The sequence below is a fragment of the Pipistrellus hanaki genome, assembly GCF_964339955.1.
Source record: "Pipistrellus hanaki genome assembly, chromosome: 12".
Lineage (NCBI taxonomy): Eukaryota > Metazoa > Chordata > Mammalia > Chiroptera > Vespertilionidae > Pipistrellus > Pipistrellus hanaki.
In genome coordinates this window covers 9150263-9170184 of record NC_140514.1, presented here as the reverse complement: position 1 = coordinate 9170184, position 19922 = coordinate 9150263, and the positions used below count along the sequence as shown (strand labels likewise).

Here is a 19922-nt window from a genome sequence, read left to right as displayed (position 1 = left end):
CTCGCATCAGGCGGGGATGAGGAAAGCAAGACCGCAGATGTGGCCGCTCCCCGTTCAGAGATGGCTGTCCTCAAGGGAGTTTTGGCATTTTGGAAATACAGCACAAGCCTCTCAGAAACATTAAATGCTTCCAGATGGATCTCGGATCTGTCTGCCTCGTGGACAAAGAGTATTGCTAGGTGCTCCCATGCAGCATCATAGATCAGGCAAACACCAGCGTTCTATAAATTCTACACATCCACCAGGACGTATTTTCTGCAACCAAGTGGTTCAAGTAAGCCTCTAAGGGGCCTATTAAAAATGATGAATGCAAAAATAATGTTTAAGCCTCCAGTGTCTCCCGATAGCCTAAAGGACCAATTCCACATTCTTCAGGAATGACATCCAAGGCCTACATGGCCCCTTCTTTGCTCTCTACCAGGCCGATTCTTCTCCCAGCCTCGCCGAGCAGCTCCCAGCTCCTGAAGTTGCTCTGTCCCCTGCATCCTGTCTCTTCTTCACAAGTCATTGTTTTCCAACTTGCAAGTTAAATTAATCCAAGTCTCTTCCAATCCCCTCACCCGAGGCCTATCTGACCACCCACACTTTTTGCCATCACTGTAACCTCTACAGCAGAAGCTTTTATCTGACTGCACAGTGGAGTCACTGGGGAGCTTGAAAGCAATACTGATATCAACTCAGACCAATGAAATCAGAATGTAGGTGAGGGAAATGTCTTGCTTGTTATGAAACAGCTATGGCAAGTGGTGGGATGCAAATGCAGGGCCTCTGGACTCAGAATTCCTGATTTGAATTCCAGCTTCTCTTCTTTCCAGCCTTGTAGGTAACCTCGGGCAAAGTACTTCACCTATGTGTGTCTCCAGTTTCTTACCTCTAGAACTAAGGCAAGAGAAACCCCTACCTGACCAGGTTGTTGTGAAGACTGTGTGTTAATATATGACTGGCACTTAGTATGTGCCCAATTAATGTTCGTTATGATGAGTGCATCAGTCTCCCTCTAAAAGACTCAAGGCAACTTGATGATAGGACTTGCATTTTACGCCCATCTACCTTGCCCAGAGTATGCACAGAGATTGTTTTTCTGAAGGATTAAATAGATGTGTGATTAAAGATGAATTTTGACTTTAGGAGATCAAGAAGTTTATATAGAAGAAGTGGTCTATAAGCTGAACCTTGAAAGACGGGTAGTTATGGGAGGCAGGTAAGGAGTGGTAAGGTGAGGCATTCCAGCCAGAACAATAGTAAGAGAATGAGCCCCATTTGCAGTCGGTAGAGAAAAAACAAAAGCCTGGGTGTGGGGCTCAGGGGGAAGGATTACAGAAGAGAATTGCTGTGAGATGGTTTGAAAGGCAAGTTAGACCATTTCATGAAAAGTCTTTAGTGCCTCACTAAGGGACTTGGGTTTTACTCTGTACAAAAGGAGGGGACTGAGAAAAAAAGTTCTGAGAGGATGAATACATAATCAGACCTGAGCTTTAGGTGACCTTCAGCAAAGAAAGCAAGGAATAAGGAGTGGCTTAGGAGATGACTGTGACTTCTATTTGATATCAATATCGACTGTAAATGGTAAATTTTCCCAAGAGATCATCTTATTAATTTCTGATTTATTAACACATATGCACAGGGTAAAGATTTAAATAGAGCAAAACTGTGAACTCAGTCCCATCTCTGATCACCACTTACCCAGTTCTCTTTCCCTGAAGCAATAACTGTTATTGAACTAAAAAGAATTAATTGAATTAAAAGAGAGTACTATGAACAATTTTACAGAAACAAATTGGATAAATTAACAAATTCCTAGAAACACAAAACCTACCAAAACTAATTCATAAAGAAATAAAAAACCTAAATAGATCTATGAGTAGTAAGGAGATGGAATCAGTACTCAACATAGTACTGGAAGATCTAGCCAGAGAAATGGAAAAAGAAAAAGGCAAGAAAAAGAAAAGGCAACCAAACTGGAAAGGAAGAATTAAAATTATCCTGTTTACAAACATATGATCTTATATGCAGAAAATCCTAAAGATCCCATAACAAGATTATATTCCATCAATTAGAACTAATAAATAAGTTCAGCCAAGTAGCAGATTACCAAGTTAACACACAAAATTCAGTTGCCTTTCTATGAACAATTAAAAAAAAAATTTAAGAAACAATTCCATTTACATTAAAAAAATACTTAAAAATTAACCTAACCAAGATGATAAAATTCTTGTACAATGAAAACTACAAAACATTGCTCAAAGAAACTAAAAAGACATAAATAAATGGGAACATATCCCATGTTTACAAATTAGAAGACTTAATATTGTTAAGCTATCAATAGTACCCAAAACTGTCTACAAATTCAATGCAAAACCTATCAAAATCCCAATGGTGTTTTTTGAAGCCATAGGAAAACCCATCCAAATATTTATATGGAATCTCAAAGGACCACAATAGCCAAAGCATTCTTGAAGAAGAAGAGGAGAGCTGAAGGACTGTTCCTGATTTTTTATAACTGACTACAAAGCTACAGTAACCATAACAGTGTGGTACTGGCATAGAGACACACATACAAACAAATGGAATTGAGTAAAGTCCAAAAACTAACCCTCATGTACATGGCCACGCAGTTTTTGACAAGGTGCAAAGACAGTTGCTTCAACAAATGGTGCTGAGCCAAATGGATATCCACATGCAAAAGAATAGCTTTGGACCCTCGCCCAACACGATATACAAAAATTAACCCTAATGAATCAAAGATCTAAATATGAAACCAAAAAATGATAAAATTCTTAGAAGAAAACATAGGACAAAAGCTTCACAGCAATTGGATTTGGCAAAAACTTCTTAGACATAACACGCATAGACAATAAAAAATAGATGAATTGAACTGCATAAAAATTAAAAATTGTTTTGCATCAAAAGACCCTAGCAACAGAGTAAAAAAGCAACACAGAATGGGAGAGAATATTTACAGATCATATATCTGATAAGGGATTATTATCCAGATTGTATAGATAACTAAAATTCAACAACAAAATGATTAAAAACTGGGCAAAGTACTTGAACTGACATTTCTCCAAAGAATAGCAAAGGCCAACAAGGACATGAAAAGATGTTCAATGTCACTAATCGTTAGGGAAATGCAAATCAAAACCACAATGAGATGCCACCTCATACCCATTAGAATGAATACTAGCAAAGGAAACAGAAAATAACAAGTGCTTGGTGAAGATGTGAGATTTGGAACCCACGTGCATTGTTAGTGGGATTGTAAAATTGTACCGCCACTCTAGAAAACATATGACGTTTCCTCAAAAAATTAAAAATAGAATTACCATATAATCTAGCAATCCCATTCTGGACAGGGACTCAAAGAGAACAACGCACACCCGTGTTCATAGCATAGCTTGAGTGTCCATGGACTGATGATCAACTGAGGAATAATTTTAAAAATGGGGTATATATACACACAGAGGAATATTATTCAGCCTTAAAAAGGAAGGAACTTCTGACATGTAGTACAATGTGGATGAGTCCTGCGAATATTACACTATTAGAAACAGGCCAGTCACAAAAAGATAAATACTATATGGTTGCACTTACATGAGGTACTTAGAGTAGTTAAAACGGTAGAGACAGAAAGCAGAATGGTGGTGGCCAGGGCTGGGGGAGCAGGAGGATGGAGAGTTAGCTTTTAATGGCAGAGGGCTTCAGTTTTAGAAGACAAGAAGAGTACTGGAGATGGATGGAGGTGATGATGGCACAATAGGAATGAGTTTACTTAACAATGGTTAAGATAGTAAATTTTTAAAAAATATATATTTTATTGACTTTTTACAGAGAGGAAGGGAGAGAGATAGAGAGCTAGAAACATCCATGAGAGAGAAACATCGACCAACTAACTCTTGCACACCCACTACCAGGGATGTGCCCGCAACCAACGTACATGCCCTTGACCGGAATCGAACCTGGGACCTTTCAGTCCGCAGACCGACGCTCTACCACTGAGCCAAACCGGCTTCGGCAAGATAGTAAATTTTATGTTTGTGTATCTTACCACAATAAAAAATTTAAGAGAAAAATACTGCAAAAACACACACACACATACACACAAAAAAAAAACCACACATAACCATAAGGCCACATTGTTGCTGGTTAGCAACTTGCTCTTGAAATTGTCAAGTTGTTTCCTCGTTAGTTCTACGCAAAGACCAGGTCTCTGAAGGGCAGAAGGCTGGTGGCTGGAACCGGTTTTCTCAGTGAGAACAGACTCTCTGGGTACCAGCGCACTGGCCACTAACCATCTGCATGAGCTCTTACAGGAACTACAGCTAAATCCTAAGACCCCAGAGGGCAATGAGCGCGAACAGCCTTGCCCCACACTCCAGTGCCTCTAGCTCGGAGCTCTGGCTGAGATGTGACGGTGTTATTGTTTCCTCCCCTCCAGGGTGCCATTGGGAGATTTATGGGGATTGTTGTCCTCACTATGAAGGCATCTGTTATTGAAATGTTCCTCGGTAAGTACTTTTATATGTGTATCTGGATACTCTGCTAACATTCTCCTAAGGTCCAAAGAAATCCTGCCAAGAAAAGCATATAAACAGCACAGAGCATCGCTTTATGGTAAACCTTTTGGAGAGAAGTCCAAATGAGAATGCTAAGTGTAGATCAAGTTCAGGGCGTATGTGTAAATATGTTTTTATGTACAGTAAGTACATCCATTACATTAGAGTGTCTCTATGTATTGCGTACACACATCTCTGTATGTATTCTTCAGCAACTGACAAATATTTCGGATAGAGCAGTGATTCTCAGCCTTTCTAATGCTGCGTCCCTTTAATGCAGTTCCTCATGTTGTGGTGACCCCCAACCATAAAATTATTTTCGTTGCTACTTCATAGCTGTAATTTTGCTTTTGTTATGAATCCTAATGTAAATATCTGTGTTTTCCAATGGTCTTAGGCTCTACAGCAGCGGTTCTCTATAATCTTGACCCACAGGTTGAGAACCACTAGCAGGGTCGCCTGAAACCATCGAAAACACAGATATTTACATGTCTGTTCCATGCCCCATAAAGAACCTCCTCATATCTGTGTGTCATTCACCTGGCCATTGGTCTGGTTCTCCAAAAAGCGGTGTCTTGCTCATGTTGCATTTCCAGTGCTGAGCACACCAGATCGGCCCTCAAGAAACACTGCTACATAAATTCTTCTCCTAAGGCAGTGGTCGGCAAACTCATTAGTCAACAGAGCGGCAAACCGCGGCTCGTGAGCTGCATGTGGCTCCACCAGCCACAGTTTGCCGACCACTGTCCTAAGGGATGCCAGGTTTTTAAGGCAGCAGAGTCCAAACCTGCCCGTTTTGTGTTGGGTGACAAATGATGACCAGAGACGTTGATCATGTCTTTGCCAGCAATGTATTCAACACAGGTTTGCTGCAGGAATTTCAGAAGCCAGCAGCACACAGGATAACATCTCTCAATGAACCAATTAAGAAAGAAAATACTCCAAAGCAGTGATGGATTAATGGCACTGTTTTTCTAGGCAAGGCGAGATGAAAGAGAGAAAGTCCAAATTCAGATGAGGTGTATCTTCTCATATGCTAGGCCCGCAGGAGAGCAGGCTTCACCAACTGCCCACTGACCTACAGCTGCCAGTGCCGAAACGCAAGTCACGTGTTCCTGACACGTTTCTAGGGAATGACAGCGCTGGTGTTGGCAGGCAGATGGTCCTCGCTAGGTCAGTGTGTGGCATTCACCACCGTCCGAGAGGAGTCCCTTTGCCAAGACAGAAGCTAATGGCATAGGTGTTTCTCCCCATATTCTTATGGATAAGCCCCCAGCAGGGACCCTCAGCAGCTGAGACACTAATTGATTATCAGCCACAACAGATGAGACGATGATATCCTGACAGGACTTCTTTCATCCTTATATGGAAACAACTTTATTACTAAAAACAACCTTTTTTTTTTTTTTTTTTTGTCTTTGCACTTATGAGGAGGAGCAAGTAGAGGAAGAGGCAAAGGCTGTGGCCAGCATACCTGCATTCTGGTTCCAATTTCTGTTCCCAAAGAACTGTAGCTTTAACCAAAGTATACACCCTTTTCTGTAAAATAAAGAGATGACCTCCAAAGCTCCTCCCAGCATTGTCATTTTATGACTTGAAACGTAATTTTGTGATTTATATGATTGTAGAGCAGGGTGTCCTGTCTTTGCTATGAAGCTCTGATTTATTTGATGCTGGATGTTTCACTGAGTACATAACCCCAAATTAAAGCATGGGGGAAATGTGAATGTCTTTAAAATGATCTACTTTTTAAATCAGTTTTCAGGAAGGCATTGTGGACAGTGGTAAAGAGGACCAGAGCTGGACAGTGGTTAAAGTGGTAAAAACAGACTATAATCAGGAAAAAAGGACAGTATTGTACTGGGCTCAATTCCAAAGACAACAATGAAAGTGGGGCTCCACAACCAAGGAGGAGGCTGCAGGCGTCAGTGGATGGAAATCTCTAAGAGGAGACATCACGAGTCGGGGGGCTCTTGCTGAAGCAACTTGACAGGATTCCTGCTAAAGGCACACCAGGGTGGTCAGGTTTCCGGGGAGCGGAAGGGGTTCTCTCTAAACAGGACTCCTGTTAAAACTGGGCAGCGCAGGTCCAACAAAGGTGGACACTCAAGACCAAGGTCAAAGCATAGTTGAGGGGAGGGCTTAGAGGAATCTGACTACCATTTTATCAAGGAGAGGGTCCTTGTCAACACTCCCCAAGTTAGTAACCTCAGGGTCTAGCAGTGTGTGGGCTAGAATGAGGCACTTCTTTAAAAGTCCCAGACCTATGCTAAGTATTCAGTAGGTACTTCCTGATGTGACCACTGACCAGATGTCCTGGCCCTTCATGACTTTCCTTGAAAGTAAACGGATTCTGATTGTAACTTATTACTGACAGGAAAACTGGAACACAAGTTCCCATGAACTCTGTCAATGGCTTTAGAAAGCATTTCTCATTACTGTGAAGATATATGATTTCAATATGACCAAGTTAAAAAAACAACTATGCTGGCTTTTTCTAAACGTAAGAGAAGCACAATCAATATAAGACATAGAATATACATGAGAAGCAATATAGGTAAGATAGAAATTATAATTACATCCTTATTAGCATTTGTTATATTTGTTCCAGTTATTTCTCTACATATATTCTTATTTTGTCAGAATTACTCTTAAGGTGAGGGCTGAGCCTGTCCCATGTCCTTTAATCCTCTACATATCATTTGTAATAAACCTTATGATGTTCCTGTTGTTGGAACATTTCCAATATCTCATTATTTCCAGATCGCCACCGGAAGTAATGCTATAATGAACATTGTTTACATTAATGGTTGTCTATAACGTGGGCTATATTCCTAGGGGTATATATTCTAGGGCAAAGACTATGAATGTTTCTAAGGCCATGATTGCCTTGGAACTTTGGCATCTAGACATCCTTTCCTCGAGGCTTTGAGACGCTAATGGCCTCACTAGCCAGATGACTGACTACTCCCCGCGTATTTCGCTTTGTACTCTGAAGTGAGCACCAGCCATCTCCACCTCTGACTGGCTTCCTGAGAAAAGAAACATGGCTAATTTTCCTCTCACCCAAGTTCAACACCCAATGCAGCATTTCGTTTTAGCAAGAGGAGTCTTACTGATGAGGAATGAAGACTCGCCCCGGGGCACGAGCCTTACTGCCCAGCCCTCCTCTGGAGAAGTGACCTCTGGGAGCTTTAATTAACAAGTCTCATGAGGAGATGGCCTCTGTGACCCACGGAAAGTGATTAATGACTTGATGAAGCAGGGCTGTTTTCAGCCTGGAGGGTCGTGGGTGAGCAAATGCGGGTGAGGGGGTCTTACTGAAATATTTATAGTCCTAATGATACCAGAGCTTATGTACACCACTTGCCATAGACACGCAAGCCCAGGACAGGATTTGGTTTTCCACAAAATGGATACCCACATTTATTACTGTGTCACTTATTCCATCAACTTACCTTGTGTCATTTATTTTCTATATATTTAGTACTTTTTTAATTTCAAGGATTCTAGTTATTTATTTTTGTCTATAAAATGAAAATGTGGTCTCTGCAGTGTTAAATGACACAGAGGCTACTATAAAAAATGAAACCTGCAGGACGCTCACACACACCCAAACCCCAGAAGTAAATAACACCTACAAGTGTCTGCTTTCATTCTGCTTGGCTAGACCTGGGGCTGTCACTGAATCCTCTTTCATGTTTCTGTTTGTACAGGACATGGTATGTCATCTGTCCCGACCTTGGCTAATGCTGGTTGTCAAAACTGGGGATAATTCAGTGGCTGCATCATTGGCAGAGTAGCTAGAGAATCATAAGATAAATATAAATAAAGTCCCCAGAACAAACTTGGGGACATTGCCTCCTTTTTTACCTTAAAGACAGTTTCCAATTCAAGAATTTCTAAGTCCATTTATGCCTAAATCAAGCCTCTGTGTTCTGTGAAAAAACAAACATAAAAACTAGAAAAGAAAACGCCTGTTTTGGTTAGTCTGTTGCCTCAATGTTCACCTCAGATTCCCAACTCTATCTAGAAAGCGGGTTTCTCAGAAAAGTGGCTAAAAGAGAGGGAAGTTAAAACAGCACTACCTTGGAGTGAAAGAATGCCTGGAGAGAAAAGAAGAATAGAAAACAGACTGACCCTTTGAAAGGAAAAACATTACTGGTAGAATTAGTATATGTACAGGGTAGTGAGAATTTTGCCAATAAAAAAAAAAAATCACAATATAAATAAAAAATCTTAAGAGGGCATAGCTTTCAGGCAAGAAATCCTATTTGGAGGTTTGTTTTAAGGAAATGATAATAGATCAGTACAAAGATGGAGCTACTCGTGTTAAATTGGAAATTGGCTAAATTGTGATATATGCATACAGTACATATATATAATATACACACATACACACTTTTTTTGTAGAAAGCAAGCAAGAATTCATTGACTGCAGCAAAAATATTCTTAGGCTGGGCTGCTTTGGCTCACTGGGAAGTCAGAGAAAGGGCCTTGGAGACAAGTTCAGGAGGTTAGCCCAGGACAAGCTGCCACTGCCCGTTGCTCCCCTGATTGCAAGTCTCCTGGGGACCCTTAGAGGTCAGGGGATAAGTTCCTATAGGGGAAGGAGAGGGGGGAGGCAATGGCCTGGGTGTGCTCCCTGGAGGAGCACCAATACATATATTTGCAGGCAGTTAAAGTTATTTTAACAGTAACATTTAATGACCAAAAAAAGTCTGCATATATCCTTAATACACGTAAGTTCTAAAACATTGGAAACAGTATGAGCATGATCAAATATTTGTTTAAAAGTACCTATATGAATACATATTTACATATAGAAAAAGACTGATAATATATGTTTGTGTTCATCCATGTTTTCTGTTCTGTTTTTTGTGTTTTTTACATTTTTCTGCAAGGAATCTATGTATTCTTTTAGTAATAAAAAAAAAATTGAGGAGAACCCATGCGGCATAGGTAAACACCTATACTTGCTGCCTCTAACCATCACATCAAAATTACAACTAAAAGGCAGAACTACCACCATCCAGAACCGTGGGAAAGCTAGCCGAGTGGAAGTTCCACAACTAGAGAGGTGAAAAACAAATACATGTCTATCAACAAGTGAAACTAAAAATCAAATGAATAAAAAAGAATCTGATGAACAGAGCTGGTGAATGTAATAGAATTAGGGGCATGGAAAGGGAGCGGACAGATAATTCTTAAGGGGAAAGGGTTGTTGGGGTGCAGAAAGAGATTGGACAAGGACAGTTGCGGGGGGGGGACGGCCTGGAGTGGGGTGATAATCGGGTGGAGGGGAGCTTGGGGGGGGGGGATTGGAGCATCTGTAATAATGTGAACAATAAAGATTTAAAAAAATCGGTCAATGTTATTTTTTAAAAACACAAGGCTCGAACTGGTAATGCGACTTTAAATTTAAAAAGATAAAGAGGTCCCCCTACTTTCCCTACTGTTACAATTCCCAAAGGAGAACAGCATCCAAATGCTGCTTGCAGCTCTGCTCCTGTTTCTGAGGCAGCTCCAGCATCTGCAGGTGTCCTTCGTGGTGGGTGCAGAGCCCCGTGCTGCTGGAGGGACCACCTGGGGAACACATATCACACCTCAGATCTTACAGCCCCTCTCTACTCCTTTTCCTTGTCACCTTTTCCTTGTCTTCCTTTCCCGGAGAGCCCTTCTCTGGGGCTTTTTACATATCCCCTCCACTCACCACCCTAAATCTATGGCGCGTGCACGCGTACACGCACACAAGCATGCCATTATCTGACCATTTGGAAACTCATTGTGACAAGAGGAAAGAACACAAGAAGGATCTGGAGCTCATCCTCCTCTATCACCCATTCCTAGGGCCAAGCAAACCACGTTCCCTCCTTTGCAAAACGGAGGTGGTAGGATTGGTGTGCTGACATTTAAAGGCAACGAAGGCTAGGCATCTGAAAAGTATTTCTGAAAACCTTTCCTCCAGGAGGCCACGTATACAAAAGATATGTCTCATTTCCTCACCTTAATATCAGGGGAAATTAGTTCAACTAATGAGAATACTTTAGTATGTGACCTAAGCAACTATCAGGATCAAGATTGAGAAAGTGTTGAGGTGAACTAATATTGATGAGTTATTTTGTGTTTTCTTCATGTAGTTTTGCTGGTGACTGGAATACATTCAAATAAAGAAACGACCAAGAAGATTAAAAGGCCTAAATTCAGTAAGTAAAGCTGCAATTCCTCACTCACATAAGGCTTGTGTCTCCATGAGGAGGGTTGTTACGTGTTTTTTGTTCAGATAATTTGGAACGTTGTTTTTTTTTCTTTGTCTTGTACTTCATCTACTCTGGACTCAGACTAATTAGTAATGATTCTTATTTATCACTTATCCCATTCCAAAAAGCATAAGAGACAGGAATCCTAAGTTTAGGATGAAAGATACGTTTTCTATACTAGAAAAATCCAAAATACACAAAGACCAGGCAATACAATATCGCTACGGCTATTGTGAGAAGGTATTTTCCTGCCATTGAAATGATGTCTTCATCACCATACCAGAAAATTCAGTCTGGCTAATGCAAAGGTCCAGCAAACCTGCCCATGGCCAGGAATCCAAAGGTAAGTTTCTCATAAGAGCCCATGGGTTTCACACCCCACCCATGGAAAGAGGAAAAATAAATTTCATTGTGGGGTGGTATATTAGTTAAGATCAGATAACAGAACATCCAAATAACAGTTTCTGCTTCAATAAGACAAAAACAAGTCAGTCTGGGCTTTCAGAGAAACCTCACCATCTTCAAGGACCCAGACGCCTCTGTCTTGTTACTCTGCCTTTCTCCGAGTGGCTCCCCCCTCATTGTCTACAATGTCTAGCCCGGCTCCACCCATCACTCACATTTCAGCCAGTGAGAAGGGAGGAAGAAGGGAACACATCCACTCCCTTTAAAGATGAGTCCAAAAAGTCAAAATGCCATTTCTACTGAAAGACCCTTGGCCATCATCACTAAGGGAGGATGGGAAGCCTCTTGCTGTCAAGCATCTGCACTGCTAGGAGAATGGATGCTGGGAGATAAGTAGGACAGGACATAGATGGTGTTACGCCCAGACTTCGTGATCCCCAAGGACCACCAAGGAGCCGAGTCCAATGCAATAAACAAAAGAGCCTTTTCCACGTTAGCATGGGCTCTGTTCCACTCACGCCGGCAGCATGGCGGAAGAGAGAGCAAATTTCTCCAAGCCCCGGGGCTTTACTCCAGTGGTGATGTCACTGCTTTGGCTGACCCTGATTGGTTGGGTAAGGGCTAGGGTCCAGTTACACAAATGGAGGATAACTCCGCCCTACCCCACCATGGAGTCATGAGTTTATCCTCGCCCCACCCTACCCTCTCAATGGGAAATCTCACACTCAGACGCTGTGAGCACACTGAGGAACCGGGAGCAAGATGGGTGGGCTTGCTGGAGGCTCGAGTTACGGTGTATGTAGAAAGGACCACAGAATAAAGGGTTGGGATATCATCAATGTTCTGGGCTCTCCAACTGAAACGTCTTCACAGACATTGCATTTTGGTGCCTTAAAATCAGTAACATTAATAATTTGAAATAAAAGAAAGGAATTTGCTTCATGCACCATTCTTTTTTTCTTCTGCTCCTTTATAACCTTCATGTGGGATTTCCTGTTGAAATGAGACCAAAAGGGCAGCCATCCACAGCCTCCTCGCCTGAAATACTAAAAAGGAATCTGTTGTTTATTTATTCCTGTCAGGACCCAGAGCCAAGAGAATCAGCCCCGGGGGCAGATGTGCGTTCAAAACAATGATTGGGTTAATATGGAGACAAATGCACACCCAAGTATCAATTCCTTTGGTTTGTTTCCAGTATCTTCATTAACTCGTATACAGAATCAGGAAAGGTCCCATGATTACCATGACAACGCTTTCAGTGACTAAGAAAGTCTGTGCTAGATGACCCAAGGGCAAACCTCTTTGAGAGATCTCAGATGGATTGAATTTCTGATATGCTGAATTCTACCCTTATTCTCAAAATCTCCTCTGTGATTCAAATGCAGAACATTTGAATCAATAAGTGCATGAGGCCCTTTTCTCTAATTAGAAACTCTGGCACAATCATTAAATAAAGGGGGGGGGGGGGGTGGAGATACAATGAAGGTAATGGAATATTCCCAAACCATGGTGATATCTGATTCTTCACCTCAGGAGTTGTTCCAAATTATAGTCTATAGCTTGGGGCCAAAGTAATTTTCATTTTTTTCTACTCAGTGTTGTCAATCTGCCACTGGGTAAGGAGCATCTCGTTCACTCATTTGACAAGCATTTATCAGGTGCCAGCCAAGCTCAGGTGTTGTGTTTAGAGGACAGCCATGGAGACTCCGTCTTTGTCCTAAGAGAGCTCAAAATCGAGGGAGGAAGAGAGACAAGTCAACAGGCAATTATAATAGGATGTCTTATGTAAGTGCTCAAACTTTTAAAGGCGCTCTGAGACTCTAGAGAAGAAGCTGTGTATCTGGGAAATAGAAATTGGCCGGACAATAAGGAGAAAAGAGTGTTACAAGAGGGGAGAAGACAGCATGCTCAAATCCTGAAGAGTAGAAAGAGCTTTTTAAAAAAGGAGCTAAGTATGACTGAAATAGAGAGTAGGAGGTAAGTGTGTTCAGATAAGGGATGGAGGGGTAAGCAGGCACCAGATCCTGCAGATCTTTGTTACTGTGTCCAGGAATCTGGACTTCATCAGGGAGTATCTCAGTGAAGGTTACTTCGGATGGAATTAGCAGAAATCCAAGGCCAATTTGCTTAAGCAATAAAGGGATTTGGGCAGGATGTCGGGTCACTTGCAGAATCCAAGGCAGAGACAACAGCTGGACCTCACTGGGACTGTCCCCAGATGTAAAGCCCTCACAAATCGGCACCTCTGCTTCTCTGTGTGTATCTGCCTCACTGCCTCTCTCTCTCTCTCTCTCTCTCTCTCTCTCTCTCTCTCTCTCTGCAGACCATGTCTCTCAGTTAATCCCAGATTTCAGGGTAGGGGGTTTGAGGGGATGGATAATCTAATTGTATCGGCCTAGCTTGACACAGTGGTTTAGTGAATAGGGTTGTGTTAGAGAGAAAAAATCAATCTTGGCAACAACAACAAAAAAATGCTTTGTACCAACACATAAAGAGAACAGAATGAGAACAAAAGCATTTCAGATTTACACGCAGGTGGAATGTAAGTGTCTACCAAGAATGTCACACAAATTTTTTGTGTTTATTACGGTAAAATGGAAAACAAAACGATTACAATTTCTCTTATCTCCTTGAGAGATACACACACCTCGCAGTTGTCTCTGATAAACCTAGACACCTCTGGAGGGAATATTTACGGATCATTTTACTCTTACAGTTGACACTTCAAAATATACCTTACAAGGACCACTAACGGGTTTTGAGCAGAAAAGCAACAGCATAAAAGCAGGGACTTAAACAAATCACTTTGGCCTCAGTGTGAAACGGACTAGGTCAGTGGTTCTCAGGGGATGTTCCTGGACCAGCATCAGCCTCGCCTGGAACCTCCTGCCCCACCTACCCCAGACCCCCGAATCCAAAACTCTGGAAAGGAGGGAGGGCAGCAATCTGTTTTAACAAGCTCTCCAACGCCCAGTAAAATTTGAGGACTAGAGAGAACCAAGATCAGGGGTGTGAACATTAGTGTGGACAGGTTCTCTTCAGTGTCCTCTGACCTCTTCTAGCCAGCCTCAATTTGCACCAGCACTTGTTCCAGACTAACAGTCTTCGCGACCCAGGAGACTGGAGGTAACATGATGAGGAGGAGGCAATTTGAGGGCTTGGGTCAGTGGATAATTTACTGACCCTTGCTACACATGTGGCACTGCTCTCAGCTCTTGAGGATCTGCTGTCCAAGATATGGTCCAGCCAACTGGCAGAGCCAGATTTGAAACTCAGGTCCATGAGGGGCTCAACCCTAGACACTTTCCCCAGTGCCTCCTCCCAGTGAGCCAGGACAAGGAATGGAATACCTATTGCCTGGAGGCAAATGAAGGTGTTGGATGACCAAGGGCTAACTGAATAGGAAATAAAGCAGAAGAGACGTGGAGATAATGGAAAAGGGAGAAGCCAGGATGAGATTCTTTCCTTGACTTGGTCTGAGACCATATGTCACACTGGTGTATCTATTCTGCCTACCCATGGGATCACTGCTGTTTTAGGTAATTGTCTCATTCTCTCCTCCTTATTTCTTCTTTTACTTGTCATCACCTTTTCCTTCTTTCCATTATTTGGTCTTCTCATGGCCCTAGTGGGGGCCCTTAGGACCCAGATGGTAGTATACATTGAAAATAATCCAGCATGGGGGTTTTAAAAAGGGAAAAGCAAAGATGAAAAAAGGAATGCCTTCTTACAGCTCTACTCCCAGTGGTGTATGACCATTCATTCCAAGCTACTGTTTCGTTTTCACACACACAGTTACAATGGGTACACTTTTACTCCATCGCATGTGGCTTATCACATCACCATATTTTATAAATCAAATCAAGTGTGACTGACTCCAAATTGCCAATTGTCGGGGTGGAAAAAGTCAAATTCCAACACTACAGGACTTCCTCCTTCTCTGCCCCAGCCCCTAGATGTCTTATGCAATCTAGAACGTTCAGGGAGGTCCCTGAGATCGCAAAAGCCTGCCTACCATCTTAGAATAATAAAGGGGGAGGAGGAATAAGAATAAATTAATGTCTTCATAAATTAACCTGTTGTATAGCCCATGGGAAAGTTTACCTCACTGAACGGAATGAGTTTTATCAAGTTTGTTTTCAGAGGTGACTTTCCAAGGCTCTCAATTTCTTGCTGCTATGGAGCCACAGATCTGACCTTCCCCAGAAGCAGCTCCATGGCAGATTCAGTCAGCATAACCCGCCCAAGCAGTTTGGAACAAATGACCAAAATGTGGCTGCATTGCTCTTCATTGCTGAAGGCTACAAATAATGACTGAAGGGTTTAGGTGTGTTCCTAGCCCTATGGCAGTCATGACACCTCATAGATTTTAAGAATTTAATCTACACTTAAGTGAAATTAATTTTAAGAATTAACTTCAGTTAAGTGTAGATTAACTTCAGTTAAGTGTAGATTACCCATGTCAGAGCCTCTCAGCACATATTGTAATAGACCCATCAGACATTTCCACATAAATTATGCCAACCACTGACTCCAGAACAATCGCTGCATCGCAGAGTGTGCCAGAGAGGGGAAAATCTATTAAACTGTAAAATACCCTCAGTGGCTTTTCTACTTGTAAGGAAGCCCTGGAAGAGTCCAGATGCAATGGCCTTGGTTCAGATGAGCTAGCGTTACACAGGTGAGAGCTGTGGTTATTAACTCCGTCCAAGGTTGGATCAGTGGACATCCAACCTTGTAGAAGATAAAATAAATGTAAGCAAAGGAAAGCCTTCCTGGACCCAACTCCAAATGCCAACACACATATACAAAACTAGTTAAGATGGCTCCTGTGTATTACATTTCCTCTACTATATACTTATCATGGATTATTGTAAGATCTCTTTTACAGTCTGTCTTCCTATCCAAACCAAAAGCACCATGAAGATATACTTATTGCTCATTAGATATTTGTTGGATGGATAGACAAATGAACAACAAACCACTATAAACTACAGCAGGATTCATACTAGTTTCATGAAAGAGCGTCCAAGGAAGGACATGAAAAATAAGAATTTTACAGGCGGAGGTAGACGGCTGGGCTCTCTAGGCGCACTAAGCCCAGATGTCATGGGAAACACATAGAAGTTTCCTGGGCAAACAGTGAGTGGAGTGGTTTGGTTTAAGTGCCAGGGTGTCATGAAAGATGCAGCTGGAAGGTGGGCTCAGACCGGGCAATGCCAGTCTGAGAAGCTTTGTTCTTCCCCATGTTTTCGCTCCTGACAATTGGCAGTTTGGAGTCAGTCCCACTTTATTTGATTTAGAAAATATGGTGATGTGATAAACCACATGTTACGGGGTGGGGACTGAGAGTTTTCCAAGCAGAAAATCTAGATGATGAAGACAACAATCAGCGAGATAAATAAAAGAAGCTATTCTCCACGGGCAGTGAAGCTACATTCTGAAATATTTTTATTATATTTGAAGTCTGTTGAAATAGTCTTAACCTGGGGTGAAATGTACAACGTTTAATTCACATAGTTCTCCCCAATAAGTTAACCTTAATACCTTGTAAGGCAGGGAAAGATTTTTGCAATCAACCTTGAAAGGATAGATGATTCCCAGAGGTACTGCCTCAGGCATGAAGAGGCCATTGTTCTGGGACTGGGTTGTTTCGTGTATTGGATGCTGATGAGTTTTTGTATATGAAGAGATATACAGCTCTGAGGTTATGGGATTTTTGGCATAACATACATTTGGCTTCTTGAGTAGGTTCCCATATTGTTAGCTATAGCAACTTGTAAGTAACCCGCAGGTTCCTGTGCCCTCTCTCAGACCATGAAAACAGACGAGGATTAGCTTTCTAGCCCTCCTCTTCCCTCTCCCCCCTCCCCTTTCTCCCTCTTCCTCCTTTTTTCTTCTTTTTTCATTGATTTCAGAGAGGAAGAGAGATTGAAACATCAATGATGAGAGAGAATTATTGATTGGCTGCCTCCTGCACACCCCTAACTGTGGATTGAGCCCAAAACCCAGGCATCTGCCCTTGACCAGAATCAAGCCTGGCACTCTTCGGTCCCCAGACCTATGCTCTATTCACTGAGCCAAACCAGTTAGGGCTCCAGCCTCCTCGGACGTGTGGGTGAGAAGGGAGGTGAACTCTCTCAGTGTTACAGATGTTTAGTTATGTAAATCCTACCACAGCAATTCTCAGAAATAACAGGAAACCAATTAAGGAAAATTACACTAGAAGAGTTGCCTTGCAGGTATTTGGGATAAATGCACAGATGGAAATACACACACAAAAAAAAAAACAACAACAACAACACATGCACACAAATACTCATCCACACAACCTATTTCCAAGACATATCCTGCATTCACCCGGTAGTGGCTGTCAGTGACCTTCAGTCAGACAAGCCCTGTGGCATCAGAGTGGGGAAGCTGCAGTTTAACTCCTTCTCTTCACTTATGGAAGAGGCAGCCAGGGAGAGCTGGCAAAGCTTCTGGTTTAGAGTCGGAGGATCCCTGAATCTGCCTCTTCATTGGCACCTGAGTTTGAACACTCAGCTTACCTCTCTGGAAATGAGGACAGTGTGCCTCTCAGAGTTCTCAAAGGGTCAAGTGAAAAAAATGTGTCTGACTGTCCTTGGTAAACTAAAAGTAGGATATTTTTAATCACAAACTTCTGCAGCTGTCCAAAAGGTGTGTTGCTACAGAAAAGTTTACCTCTGTTATCCAATCACTGCTTCATTGCCATCCTTCCATGATAAAAACATTGGTTAGAAGGGCTAATATGAGCAGACTTTGAAGTGTGTAAAGCCTGGGCTTGGTGCTATCTAGTGAGGCAAGTGTGCTTTACCACGTTTGTCTTTATCAGCTACTCCCATCATGTGTCCTGTTTTCCCCAAACCGGTGCTTATATATATACTTCTTGGGAAACCTTTAATGACCAAGGGAAAATGTTTCTTTAACTCCCCACCACCACCACCACCACCATCGCCATCATGCTGCACATCTTCCTGGCAAAGGCTTGGCTCAGGAGAGAATGCGATACAGTGTAAGAATCAGACATATCTGGGTTCAAATCCAGCCCCATCATTAACCAAAGCTGTGGTTTCATCATCTAGAGTGGTGCCATCCAGTATTAGCCATGTGCCATCCACATGGCTCCTCAGATGCCAGGTTGTATCTGTGTAAATACCAATTCTACAACCTTCTTAAAAGTCCTGAGCTCTCCCTGTGGTTTATGGGGAATCTGAAATGTACTCCTCAGTTTTATCGACCACGCCCATCCTGTGTCCCCATGGCCTTCGTGCCCGGCTCTGCCCTGTGACTCAGCCACGTCAGCAGCTCCTCAGAGAAACTTCCCTTCATTGAACATTTTATCATATTTGGGGCCTTTCTGATTTTTAAGGATCAAAAGAGGGAGTCACCTCATGGAACACAAGATCTTCCACCAGCACCTCATTACACCCCCACCCTCTCTTCTTCACCACTTTACACACAACCTTCTCTCCCCCATTTAACAAGCCCATTTTCCGGGTAGACTCTTCTCCAGGCAGGAAGCTCAGCCTCTACCCCACATAGGCTTGTCAAGAAGTCTTTCCTGAAAAGAATTCTGGGCAGCCTTGCAGATTTGTATTCTTTCATCACCACGCCCATTCCCACATCAGAGTTTTTGCCCTGGCTCTTCCTTCTGTTTGGAAGATTTTCTTCCAGGCCTTTGCTGACGGACACATTTTCATCATCAAGTAACAGTATTAGGAGATTAAGTAGAGAAGAATTCAGGAACCAAATCCTTTGAGATCACCTTAAGGAGCTTTGGCATTATCCTGAGGGCCACAGAAAGCCAATGAGGGGTTTTAAGCAGGAGAGCGATGAAATGTGATTACACTGTTAAAAGCATCACACCGGCTGTTCAGTGGAAAAAGGACTGAGGCAAAGAATGTGTAACATGGAAGGGAGAAGACAAGACAGGAGGCTGTTTATTGGGTTAACAGATTAGACAGGAAATGTCAGTGACTTGGACCAAGGTGGAGGTAGAGAGAAATAGCAGATCTGGAAACAAAACCAGCAGGACTTGCTAGTGGACTGGTTTCACCAACCACTGGGCACACATTTTTGTTTGGGCAGCAAACAAAAATCCTGCCCTCATGGAGTATATATTCTAGTAGATGAGTAGACTATTAACTGGAACTGGGACACAGAAAATGTATTATGATTTAAACACATGAAAGGAGAAAGCATTCCAGGTGTGAGAAATGCACAAGCCATGTCTGCAAGATAGCATTCATCGGAAACCTACAGGGACATTCCACGGAGGGGATGTGGAAAGGCCTTAAGGATTCTGGAATTTTTCCTGAAGGCAGCAAAAAGCCATTGACCAAAGGTTCAAATTTGTTTGAATCAAAAGTGATCAGAGGCTGCTAAAGAAAAATGAGGGGAAATGCTTTACAACCTAAGTCACTAGAAAGGAAGAATTAACATGATCTGGCCACCGAAGCTCAGGATCAAGAAGAGTGCCTGCATTTCCCAATTTTACTTAACGGTCATTTTTATTTTGTTAAGCTAACTTTTTGTATAAATCTCTTAAAATGGGATTTTACTCTATTGGAATACCACGGTCCAACAGAACCATTTACTATCAAAAGTGTTTATGCATAAGTGCTTTTATGTTATAATAATTCCTCCTCATTGACATCCAGGAGGCAAACTTATAATGGCC

At 42.2% G+C, this 19922-nt stretch overlaps 1 protein-coding gene across 1 annotated transcript in view; it reads left to right on the top strand.

Annotated features, from left to right (window-relative positions):
- VIT (vitrin) overlaps positions 1-19922 on the top strand; it is an 84144-nt gene that overhangs the window by 11592 nt on the left and 52630 nt on the right. Inside the window, exons 2-3 of the mRNA XM_084900606.1 lie at positions 4436-4505; positions 10694-10759. Coding sequence (XP_084756732.1) covers positions 4454-4505; positions 10694-10759 — 118 coding nt within the window. The 5' untranslated portion in view covers positions 4436-4453. The remainder of the gene's footprint in view (positions 1-4435; positions 4506-10693; positions 10760-19922) is intronic.